This window comes from Aythya marila, assembly GCF_965140915.1.
Source record: "Aythya marila genome assembly, chromosome: Z".
Taxonomy (NCBI): Eukaryota; Metazoa; Chordata; class Aves; order Anseriformes; family Anatidae; genus Aythya; species Aythya marila.
In genome coordinates this window covers 1,678,981-1,691,888 of record NC_139080.1, presented here as the reverse complement: position 1 = coordinate 1,691,888, position 12,908 = coordinate 1,678,981, and the positions used below count along the sequence as shown (strand labels likewise).

Here is a 12,908-nt window from a genome sequence, read left to right as displayed (position 1 = left end):
CCATCAGTTTGGGTTATGCTGCTTCTATACAAAGGGGAGCCATTTATTTAGCGTGTGCTTCTGCAAACAAACCAGACCACATTTCTACTTAGGTTATTTAGTGAAGCATCTACACCTTGGTTTATTGCTTCTGCTGAACATCACCCTGCAAAACTTTTTAGAATTGTAAATTGGAGCTAGCAAATACGAGAGGACATTGAGTAACAAAAGCGTAGCAGCTTTTTCTTTTCTTTTTTTTTTTTTTTTTTTTTTTCCTTCCTTTGGAAACCAGCCTGTGGAAGAGTGAATTAGCAGTTCCTAAAATATTTACATTTCTAGATTCGCTCACCCATGCTTTCTCTCTCGCGTTTTCTGAAGCAAGCAGAAGGAAATCGCTCTTTTTCATTACCTTGGTTTCCTGCCCTTCAGCTATTGTGCGAATTGAAAGTGAAAAAAGGTCTTGTCTTGATGTTAAGTAACCTTGCAGACTTTAATTTGAAACAAACAAAGCATTTAAAGCAGTTCTTCTCTGGGGGATTGTGCTGAGTGCTATTAAATTGCTGAATATTTAATAGCTAAACATGCACCAGAGCCTGAGGTCTGTCCCCCAAATGATAAGCCTTTTTATTAAATGAACTTTAATTGCTTAATAATTGGGTCTTCTGTAAGGAAAGATGGGGATCCTGATAAGCTGCCAACCAGATTGCATGGTAAATCAGAGCTGGGTGCTGCTTTCAATTAGGTTTCTTAAGTAGGTTTGGGTGTAATGCAGCGAGGTGCATCTGCGACCCTTTGGCTACAAGAGCGAAACATCCCCGTGAATCTGTGATGTTTAATTCTGGAGCCTGTCTCGGAAAGTGACTTTCTCAGAAGGGATTTGCTGCTCTGTTCCCCCGAGCCAGCTCCCAACAACCCAAACATCTGCGTAGCTTCAAAAACAGTCTGAGAATGAATCAGCATCAGCCAGGAGACCTGCGAAGACCCAGAGATGGTTTTAAGGTCTTGTATACTGTGGTCCTGCAAAGAGATGAATGAGTCCTGAACGTAACCACGGAAAAAAAGGTGGCTGGTGCTTTTCTTTGAGACACAGCAAGAAGGTTTTGGTGACATCCTGATTTGCTATGCACAGATGTTATGAATTTTTAAAACGTGGAGATGTTGTGACACCGCAGAACGGGAGATGGTGCAGCAACAGGGCAACGTGCAGGGGCACGGCAGGTTTGGGACTGCTGGGAACACTGCTAGAGAGAAATAAAATGAGAGAAATAAAAAGTTACACCACGAATCCATGTGAGGAGTTGGTCTGTCTGTGCTAGAAGTAATGCTGTTGTTTTCCTTGCCTGAAAAGCTGTTGGGATTATTGCATGGATTTCTGGGGCAGGATGTAGGGGGGTTCCTCTATTATGACAACTGTTTTAGTCCTAGTTTTTACAGTACACCGTTAAATTTAGATGTTTTTCCTCCAGGAAAATCTGTAGTTTTCAACAGTCTTCCCTCGCTGTTCACACTGTCTCTTCCAACTTTTTCAGGTAAAATGCCGAAAGCGTTGAATGTTTGCATTTTTCTAGATTATATCAGCTCTGCTGGGGGTGTAAGGCTTTTGTGTTTGTATCGGTGCTTGTGGCCAGGTGGGAAGCAGCATCTTTGCTGGCATGGGGACGTGCACGAGGGTGGCAGAGCTTGCACAGATGGGGATCAGTGGGTCTACCAAGGGCAGGTCCAGCTCCCACCAGTTATCCTTGAATACACACAGCTATTTGGGAGCACCACCCTGCAGTAAAGAAGCAATGTAGGCTCCTGGTTATGTGGAGAAATCCCTCAGGAAACCTTTCCTGAACCTGTTTGTGGGGAATCCCCCTGCCTCAGCTCCTGGGAGCACTGTGCCCATGTTGAGATGTGGCAGCCTTGGGGGTGCTCTGTGGGATGGGAACACTGAGACCTGGTGGGGGACCCCAAGACGGGTGTCTGAACCACGAAATGAAGCTCCTGGTCTTCCCTTGTGCTGTTATTCCCTAGTATAATGCCTTTGAATGCCCGAGTGCCAATTTCATGTCAGGAAACTCAGGTCCTTCCTCCTCTGCTTCCTTAGTTTAACAGCGCCTTTGGACAAACACCTCGTGAAAGCCTTCATAATCTGAAAGATGCTCGTTTCCTCTATATTTTTCAGTTGCTTTGAGTGTCTTGTTTTAAGTTTTCTCTTCCTTCAAATGTATGTTTGTGCATACTTCTCCAAGGGCCTGCATTTACTAGGCCAAATTCCCATAGCGGCGCCTGCACTTTAGGCCTCACGCTGGCCTGGCCTTGGGGTTGCCTCTCACTGGTGCTTTATATCTTGCAGTCTGTGTCCTGTTGTTTTTTTTTTTTTTTCCCTCTGTAGCACGTGAAGGATGTGGCCATCATGTTTCTACAGGATTAAGGCTGGGGTGTTTGGGAGTTAGGCAATTAAAGCTCCTAGCTCTGCTCTCTTCCCCTTGTAAGACAAAAACGTTTCTTAGGAAAGCAGACACAGGCCCTTCCCTCTTTGAAGTATTTGACTGTGACCTAAAGGATTTCTTCAAGAGAAGAAATTTCAGATCATTTTTCCTCTTCTTCAGAGGGAAGGGCGAGGAGAAATGCAGAAAGATGAGACTGCAACATTTTTCTAACCCCGTGTAGGTTCAGTTGTGCCCTCCTTTGAATGCTTTTCTGAGAGGTTTGTGTTGCACGATAGCGTCTGTACTTCCTTCAAGTTGTTCCTGAGTGGGTTTGTTAGTAACAGATGCAATTTGTTGCTCTTTAACACATCTTTTCTTTGCCGTTAATGAGTATAATTTACAAAGGAAGGTGTTAGTCACCCAGCCATTACAGCAATCTCCGAGTAGTTTTCAGAACATCACAATTTTTTATTTTTATTTTTATTTTGAAGTCTGGAATGTTACCAGAATCCAAATCGACATGGAAACAGCAAAGGACTTCTATTTTCAGCGGCTATCTAACTGCTTCTTTTGCTTGTGTTTGCAGGACCGCTGAGGTTTCTTTCCCAGACGGAATCGGTCACGGCTTTTGCGGGAGACACGATCCTGCTCAAGTGCGAAGTCGTCGGGGAGCCCATGCCCGTGGTGCACTGGCAGCGAAACCAGGAGGATTTATTCCTGAGCCCGGCCGACGCACGGGTGGCCGTCTTGCCCTCTGGAGCTTTACAAATCAGCAGGATTCAGCCTGGGGACAGTGGGATCTACAGGTGCCTGGCAAAAAACCCAGCCAGTTCAAGGACCGGGAATGATGCAGAAGTCAGAGTGTTGTCAGGTAAGAGCTGCACACTTTTACTTGACTTTTTTCACTTGTCTGATTATGTCCTTTGGTTCTCAAGCTGCAGTCACTCCTCCGGGGGCAGCTAGGCTGATTTATCCCAATTTCTAATTCCTTCTACAAGCTTCCATGTTCTTCATTACATGGAAGAGTTTGGAGCCCGTTAGAAGCAGCGTGATGCAAAGGTAAGGAGCTGACACTGTAGGGAAATATTCACATTGCCTAACTTTAGGTACCTCATTTAGATGTATATGAAGCTGGTCTTTTTATATGGTTAATAGAGAGAGATGAGTAATTCCTACCTCACAGATTACCCAAAAGTTACTGTCCCCAAATACTCACTGAAAGAGGTCCTCTTTCTCCAGTGACTAGAAAAGCAATCTGTCGGGACTAGCTGCCAAATTTACCTACTCAAAGCTGGGTTACTTGGATACTTCAGCCCTGATAAGATCTGCCAAGCTTCACAGACTGCAGTTTGGGAGCTAACACAGTTTAACTGTGTCAGCCAGTGTTATAAACTCAGCCAAGTGAGCAGCACCTTGCTGTTCCATCTAATGAATCCATCAGTTAAATGGGATGGTTACCACTGCGGTATTTCACCAAGAACTGGGCATCAAAAGAGCGGTCTGAAGAAGGCATTCCTTCAAAATCTCCTTCCTTTCTAGATCTGCCTGCTAATGTGTAACCGCTAATGAAATCGGGCAGGGATGCTGCATTTTCAGAAATTGTTTGAGATGCTTCTCCTGAGCAAACGGCTTGCATAATTTCTTGCTAAATAGTTCTCACTAAATGAGAGGTGGTGGAAAAGTCAAAATGCTTCCAGGATCACCATGAGCCTCAGAGCCGTGTGCTGTTCCCTACGTATGGGGCAGCACTGAGACATCACTACTTCTGCAGTCATTAATGTCAATTAAGTTCCCTGCCCGTGAATCTTATTTCTCCAGTTTTCTTGGCTGAAATTAAGACTGCCACAGAGCTTTGTGTGTCACAGAAAAGCTGGAAGAGTTCTTTCAGCTGTCTCAGCTTCAGAGTGTTATTTTGCCATCCGTCTGTATTCCTGATCATTTGTGGATGGATCGGTGCTTCTTCCTTTTCACAGCTCTGGCTGTTAACTTTCTGAGAGGCTAAATGGCCTCTCACGCTGCCTGGGGAGGGGAGAGGGGGAATTCACATTCGTTTGTCTCTTCCCAGCACGTTTGAATTTTATAGCAGAAAAACACTGGAACAAATAATGAGGAAAATATCTAACAAGGAGCCAGTGGAGTCCGTCAGACTTTGGCTTAGGGCAAGCAGCACAAGGCCTCATTTCAGGATAATGGGAACAGACAGCAGCTCTTATAAGAAATGAGTGGTGTTCCTGAAACAAAAAATTCAGATCTTATTGAGCCTCTTGGGAATTTGGTTCTCGTGTGCACGCTTTGATGGTTCAGAGCTCTCTGATACTTTGCTGCTAATTCAGCCTCTCCTGTTTTCACTCGTTGGCAGAAATCTATCTTCAGCTGCAGCTTTCCTCTTCTGTAATTAGCGAAGGCAGTGTTTTTTTTTTCCCTGCTTAGCGCAAAAACAACAACAACAAAACTTTCTTTCAAAAGGCAAGGTAGCAAAAGAAAAAGGCTTAGGTAGTACATCCCCTCTCTGTATTTTTAAAATGTGCCTTCTCCTCTGCTGGTGGTTATGATCTGTGATCGCAAGATCAGAGATGAGAGATGCTGTGAAAACACAGCACCTCTGTAAGGACGTGTGGCAAAACTGGCTGCGATCCTGGCAAATAATTTATGATCTTCTTTACACCTTCCAAACGAAATGGAAGAGAAAACGAGGGATAGACATGAAAGCAATCTTTTTTTTTTTTTTTTTTTTTTCTTTTCAGTCGGAGTGCCTGTGGCTTAAGGATTTGATTTGACGTTGTGGTGGGTCTGGAAATAGCCGGACTTCCTCGTGGTAGAAACATTTGTCATGCGATGTGATAGAGGTTAGCAAAACAAAATGTTCAGATGAAGGGATTACTGCTCTCCTGGGGGCAGGAGAAGGATTAAAATTCACCTTACCTGACTCAAGCCTGTTGTTTCTTTCCCCTTGTAAACTAAAGAGTGATAAAGCCTTCAACCTCTGCTACCAAAGAGAAGTAGCTTGTGGTGGTTAGGCTTGGCTGGCTGCTGGCATCCCACCCAGCTGCTCCTCAACAGGATGGGGACAGAAAACAAAAAGAAAGGGATGCCTGCAGGTAGGAATGGTCCCACTGGGATCCTGGCACAAGGTAATGCTGCTCGGAGAATCACATTCATTTCAAATGCATGTTTTCACCTTTTTTTACAGAAGCTTTCTTTTCTTTGAGATCGAAAAGCTTAGTCCCAAGTGGAAAGTTTCAGCAAGTACTGGAAAAAATGAGGAAGTACGCATTCAAATAACCGCATACGCTTACCTAATTAATTTAGAGGGAACAATAGTACTGTACCAAAAAAAAAAAAAAGGCAAAAAAAAAAAAAAAGCAAAAGATCTTATACAAAGCAGGGCTAAGGAATTAAATTATAGCCAAATTCCTTGCTTCTGTAAATTAATTAGCAAGTTTCTTTGGGAGGTCTGTACACTTCAGAAATACAAATGATGTTTGAAAAGGAGAAGTTGAGCAGTTTGGTGCCTGAAAGCCAGTCGTTCTCTATTTATAAATAATAATCCTGCGCTTATCAGGAGCCATCAAAGCAATCTGCCACCGTGCTATTGTCTGGCGGGGACGTTCCTTCTCTCTCTCTGAGCTTGTCTGCTGAGCTGCAGCTCAAGATAACAATAACAATATCGTGTAATTCCTTCGTTTTTAATGCAAATTGAGTTGGGTTGCTGGAGCTCCTTCCTCACCGTTGTGCTTCTGAGGAGAGAAGGGTAGAGCAGCAATGAGGACGGATTGAAATGGATCCCTCAAGGTCTCGAGACGGAATTAGGAAGGAGAGGTTGGTCTTGTAACACTCTCTTAGCTTAAATTTGGGTAGTCACATACATGCAGGAGGCGTCGTAGCTGGGGACATCCTATTTAGTAAACGTCCAGATGGGAAAGGAGAGGAGTGGGGTATGCTCAATTCCATTGTTTGATAGCTTTTAGCTTTAATTTTGAGGACGGTCTGCTTGAATTCAAGCACGCAATTTTGTCAAAGCCTCGGTTTCTTCTACAGTACCGTGAGGCTGTGCAAAAATCAAGATTTTTCTCATTCGTACCCAGGCTGTCTGGCCGTACGCTCTCTAACTGCCAATAATTGCCTAAGTCAATCCTTTCCCGTATTTACACATAACCTCAGCAGCTAACGCTTAACACTTTTTATTCTTTCGATGAAAACAGATTTCCAGGAGATGTGGCCAAATAAAATACTCAATGTATGGATTTTATTTTTTTTAATCTAACCATTTTCATCCTTATGTTGTCCAGTGCTCGTTTCCTGCATAAATGCCTTGCCCTGAATTCACACCACGTGTATTTGCACACTCATTTATGGGCATGCCAGTGTGTAAAGCCTCTGTTAGAGCCCAGGCTGCTTTGGGAAGGATTTCTGCTACGTGAATACCACCTAAATAAGAGCTTCCCGCTCGAGGCAGCAGCTGAGGGAGTGAGTGCTGATTAATAATAGTTCAGGAAAGAATTATGGTATTTATTTTCCATAGCCTGCCTTTTGGTAAACACGTGGGAAATTTGTACTTTGTCCAGGACATCTTTATAGAATTGCTGTTATTGCAATCTGTAAGTACATATTTGGGGTGAAAAGGGCTCTTTAACCTGCTGTTTTTTACAAGCCATATAAATAACTAATGACTGGAAACCAGCAACTATATTCTTGCAAGCATAAGGAACTCAAACACTTAATTCCAGCAGCTATTACTGGTTTTGCTTAAGTACGTGATGGATTTCCCATCAGCTGCATTTAAATCAAGGTTGGATTTGCTTCAAGAGAGCTTGTGATAAGGGTTGAGAGCAGGAATTGATGGTAAAACTTGGTGTGTGCTCAGCAGCTGGGCAGGCTGGATGCTGGTAGCTGCTTCTCCTGCTTTCAAACCAAGGAACAAATGGCTCAAGTGCCTCGTCCTGAGCTGTGGACCAGGCGTGGGCATCGCTTGTGCTGCTCGATTGGTATCGTGGCTGATGAAGGGTTCATTTTCCTGTTGTTAGGAGAGAGCCCTTTGAATGCTGAGCATATCCATATCCCACCTGCACCAGCCCGTTCTGCCTCACTTAGCACTGTTGCGATTACTCTGCTTATTTTTATTACCAAAAGCATCCAAATGTCAAATTTCCCACGTTAGAGCAACTTCCCTAGTTACAAGAAAAAAAGAACAAGCAGATGGAGACAGTTACAGTCAGTGTGTACCCTCTTAGAAGCCGATCTCCAGATCAGTGCAGTCACAAGAACAATAATATCTACTCAAGAAGTGTGGTCTGCTCATCGTTCCTAGGCTAGCTGCCAGAATAGTGGCTTTATTTATTAAAAACACGCAGATTTCAGTGATCGTTCGAAGTGGGATCGGTTTTAGCGCTTGTGATGCTTGAAGCATAAATTTAGAGTTGAATAAGGGGTCTGAAGAGTATTTTGTAATGTGTTTCTGGACGTATTTGGAGGCATAAGGTGTCACTGGAAGATTTTTGGTATACAATTAATGGCATTAAACTAGATTGAGGGTGCTGATACTGTTAACTAGTGGGCCACAAGTTGGCTTGCAAGCTTGGTACGCAGCCAAGAACAAGGTAGTTCACTAATTTACCTAAATTTACCAAAAATTCTGCTCTAAAAACACATTTCACGAAGGAACCCAAACACAGAATTCCCCTTTTAGTGTTGGAACAGCCTTTGCTGAGATTTTTTATACTGCAGAGTGACACGAGATTGTTTTTAATACAGGAAATTGATTAATGCTAATAAACCATTAGCGACTATAACTATTATACATCTCCATCATCAGAGGTAGTGATTTAGACCTTTGGAGGCGATTTAGGGGTTTTGTCATTTTATGAACTTCCAGCTTGTTGTATTTAATTGCACGAAACACTTTGCTTTCTTCTCCGGCCATTAGCCTAATTTGCCAGTGAAACACAGACAAATCTTTAATAGCCACTGCCTTTTGTCAAGCTCTCTTTTAAACCAAAATTGTTCCCCCCGTGCAGGAGTTAAATTAGCAGGCAGAGAGAATTCAAGTGGAATAATTTGTATGGTTATTGTGGGTGTATTTAGCGTTTATTCGGGATTTTCCTAAAACACACGAAGCAAAAGGCAGTTTTGATTAAAGCCCTATTCACACCACCAGCAGCGTGGTTACAAAAAAGTTCAAAACACCTAAACACTGGAGCAAATAACCTGATAACAGTAACTACGATCTAAAAAATAGGGTTTTTGGAGAGTTGAAGGAATGGGAGATGGGAAAGATATTGAATTAGGAATGCTCAGGGTACAAATGTTCTTCAAATATAACCAAAAAATATTGTTATGAGTTCATTATAAATGGGTGGAAGAGGTGGAACTTGCTTCCATACTTGTACCTGCAAGGTAAGAAAGCTTTTATTTTCTAAACCAGTTTTGGAAAAAGGTTTGTACTTATGGCATTGGTTAGTCAAAAATATTCCTTATGTTTAAAAATGCCAAAAGTTGGTTTTTATTCCAGGACTGTCTGGTGGGTCTTAAAGCTTGTGCCTCAGATATATTTAGGTCGCTGTATCCAGATAAAAAGTAGCTCCCGAGGGAGCAGGGAGATTCTCTGGATCATTAATTGTTGACCGTAAATTTTGAATACTGAAGATTCCCGAGGCCTAGGAGAAAACGAAGGGAGCGAGAGATACTAAAAACAAATGAATCATGGAGTGGCTGATGGACCATCAGCCCGTCATCTTTGAGAGACAAAATAATGCTCAATGCAATCAAAGTCTATATCAGTGTACGAAAACCAATGAAAAACATCACTTTTTTGTTGGTGATTAGCATTGCCATGAGTTCTGGGGGGGATTTCTGCTGTGCCTCTTCTCTAGGAAATCAAGTTGAACGTCTTGGAGGTTCATCTTGGGTTTTCGGCAGAACTAGGGTGAAATGCTGCTGGGAGAGGGGCTGGCTCTCCTCTTGAGTTACATTCCTAATATTCAGAGGGTCACTTCTAAAATCTTATTAGGTTCCTCTCTGAATTCGTTTATCTACTGGGATCAAACCACTGCTTTTTAATTGCTCACGTCTTTGCTTCTCGAGGATGATGGAGCTCTAAAGCAATGTCGGCCAAAGTTGTGTTGCTCAGCTGATAGCAAGAGTGTAAATGTGTCCTTTCTTTTTTTTTTTTTTGTCTCAGCTCTGCTCGTGCAGTTGTGGAGTACTTCCTTCTGCTTCAATTTGGCCTCTAAAACTTTAATGGCGAGAGAGAAAGCTTCCTGCTTTTGTCTTGTAAATACACAACACCCGAGTCCCCTGTCTACTCCCAGAGTAATAAATCTTACGTTATCCTTTTACCTAGGAACAAGGAAAGGGCTGTAAATATTTTTGTCTTCATTATGGTTGAGCAAAGGGAGCGTCGCGCAAGAAGTCATCGTTAAAGCTGCGAACAGGACCCCTGATGTACGGTCTTGTGTTCCAGCAGCGACTTGGCACATTTCTCCTTGCGCTTTAGTTAATGTATTTTGAAGTTCCTTCAGTAAGAAGAATGCCTTCACACCCTGATGCACGGCAGCGCTGATGTTACAATCGTTGCGTCCTTATTTCTTATATTTTCTTGGTCGCGTCGCATCCTACAGCTCTTCCGAGCCAGATTTGCCTTGCTTGGGGAGGGCAGAAAGGATGGAGCGGGGAAATGCGAGAGGGGGTTGGGAGGTGGAGGCAAAAAAATAAAAAAAAAAGCAAAATCTCCAAGTAGTGGCTGCATTCTGGTTATACATTTTAATGCATTCTGTATATTGAGAGATCGGTATCACGTTAATGACAGATTTCTCTAACACTGCTCGCCCATAACCCTTGCTTTCTCGTCGGGATTAAGTGTTCAGCCTCTAGGCATGACGGGGAGATCGGGTCGGGGAATTTCGCCGGCCTTTCTTCGCTGACAGCAGAGAGCAAAATTGGGTTTTAGTTGGTCTAAATCTTTATCTGGTTTAATCGAATTTAGCAATGCGACTACGAACACTTAGAGCTCTTCCGTCACATCAGTGTCACATTAAAGGCAGCTCACTTCGGCCATTTGCAATATCAAAACTGCTGCAATAAACGTAAAAACCCGACTGGCCCAGTCCAATATTATCCAAATTCGCTCGGAAAAATTGCGTGGGTACGACACGATGGGAGATTTTTGTCAACAGAATATTTACAAATGCCCTCATAGCACCAAATAGCTTCGCAGAGTCAGATGCTGTACAACAATATGCAACGTTTTTTATGGAAGTACTTTTTTAATACACTGCATAGCTAAAATACTGCAATATAAATGTCTTTTTCTCCTTGTGTGCTGGACAGCTCTATCTGCAGAGCTGAATCCAAGTGAGTTCCTTGCAATTTCATTTTTCTTAGAAGATGGAAATGAGTTGCATGGGAGATCCGTTTACTTTAGAACGGTTTGGTGTGAGAATAAATACATCCTCAACCCTTATCACTGCCTATTGGCACAAATCTGAAGTTTTGTTGGGAGTGAGCAGTGAAGGACTAATGCTGATAGTGTAACAGAAGCCATGCCTTTGACACAAAGAGGGAAAAAATTAATTCAGGACCTTTCCATGTTGCTGAATGCGCGTAGGTCTGCAGTTGCATCACAAAACATCTCAGTTACTTCATTAACCATCTATAAAAAGGAGATAAAACGACTTACCCTAACAAGGCTTTGTGAAGATGAGTGTTTTTTTCTTTCCAAATAGTGCATTAGGCTCCGCTATCAGGGTAATGGGGATAATCAAAATCACACACACATTTGCAAATCCTATTTGTAGTTCCAAATTTCAACTATGTCACCAATTTAACGAGCATGGAAAATGTGGATATGTGGTGGCACCTCGTTACTCCTCATTGTGTGCTCAGGAAAAATGCTATATAGGAAACGAGAGGTTTACGCGTGGTTTTCGGGGAAATAAGTTCTTCCAGCTCACTGCTTCGTAATTAGTTTTAGGTAGATCTGTTCAGTTTTAAACACTAACGTGTAGAAATATGCTAAAATCAACAGGATTAAATGCCGGCAACGCGATGGGCTCTCTGCAGGCTGGGAGCAGGTCTTTGTGATGCCCTGATCTGGAAATTGGGTTCTGGGGAGCGGCACCAAGATAGGAGAAAGCCTTTGGGTTTCAAAACAGCAACAACGAACCAAAACCAAATGGTGAAGCAGTTTTGCAGATTGGGGTGAACAAGATGAATCAAGTGCTTCACTAACAGTTTTTGGAGTGTAGCGAGAGCAGCTTTGTAAGAAGACGACCAAGAGGTGTCCTGGCACGTCCCTGGTGATAGGGGCATCGTGGCGTTGGGTTCAGGCCATGAACAACGCAATCGTGCATCAGAGATGAAATTGTGGCTGGAATGAAGTCAATGACTCCAGCGGAGCACTTTGTCCTTCGCTGAAGCTGGCCCATAGCTGGCTGATTGTGTGGGCTTGATTATGGGCTCTGAGTACCTTGTCAGGAAGAATATACTAAGTGCTCTTTAATCAGCTGGATTAGGGCATAACGAGAACTTGGATATCTTGATAATCAAGGCTGGATGCCCTCTCGAAGAACACACTTTATTCAAATGTACTTCTGAGCTCAGGCTGGGTGTAAGTCCGTGGCCTGTGCTGTAGAAGAGAAAAGATTTAATGACCATTTAATCTTAAAATCTTACTCATTTTTCCATCCTTTCTAATAGAGAAATATCACTTGATAGACCCTTTGTAATGAGCTGGAAATAACAGGTTGTACTGGTGGAGCAGTCGTTAGTTTTATCAGACAACTCAACCAAATCCTGAAGTAGCTGTCGTGCCATTAATCCATATTTTCCCAGGGTTTACCCAGTACACGTTCAGTGATATTTTTAACCCCGTTTCCAAGAGTAAGTGGATGGAGATCGTACAAATGATGCTGTACCTCGTGCCGAAGCTCGCAGCCTGTGCTCCACAGACCTTTTGGCGATGACTCTTTTAGCATTAACACCAAACCATTGTTCAAGAGTTTGGTTCTTTGAGAAGAAATTGCGGATGTCTGCATCCACAAGGCGTGCCCAAAGGAAAGGACATCTTTGGATGCTTTCCCCAAGTATCTGTGTGGCTTTTCAGCTAGCACCATAGCAACTACTAGGAGGAAAATCAACTCTATCCTAGCAAAAACCAGGACGTCAGCTGGGATCTCTTCACAGATTGAAGCTATTGAATTTTGTGTGCTAACTTCTGCACCAGTTGTAATTCGGATGGCTGGAAACTGCTCGTCCATCTGGTTCCGATACGAAGTTGAGATCTGCTGTAGTAAATCCATAACAAATTCCTTACTGCTTCTTCCTACTTCTCCGGGAGAAGCAGTTAATTACTTCGAGATGATTTTGGAAGATCTGGTAGCTGTTAATTTTGGTAGGAATATTCATTTATATTGTGTAATTTTTATGTTTGTGTCAGAAACAAGGAGTAATGTTTAATGGCTGTGGGCCAGCACATTTGCTTCAACATCTGCGATAAGAAAATGAAAGCTTTTTTTTTTT

General features: G+C 42.8%; 1 protein-coding gene across 1 annotated transcript in view; it reads left to right on the top strand.

The window, feature by feature from the left end:
- The window catches only part of LOC309889652 (netrin receptor DCC), a gene marked incomplete at both ends in the record, with an annotated part of 357,636 nt that overhangs the window by 135,750 nt on the left and 208,978 nt on the right, over positions 1-12,908 (top strand). Inside the window, one exon of the mRNA XM_082782596.1 lies at positions 2,980-3,264. Coding sequence (XP_082638722.1) covers positions 2,980-3,264 — 285 coding nt within the window. The remainder of the gene's footprint in view (positions 1-2,979; positions 3,265-12,908) is intronic.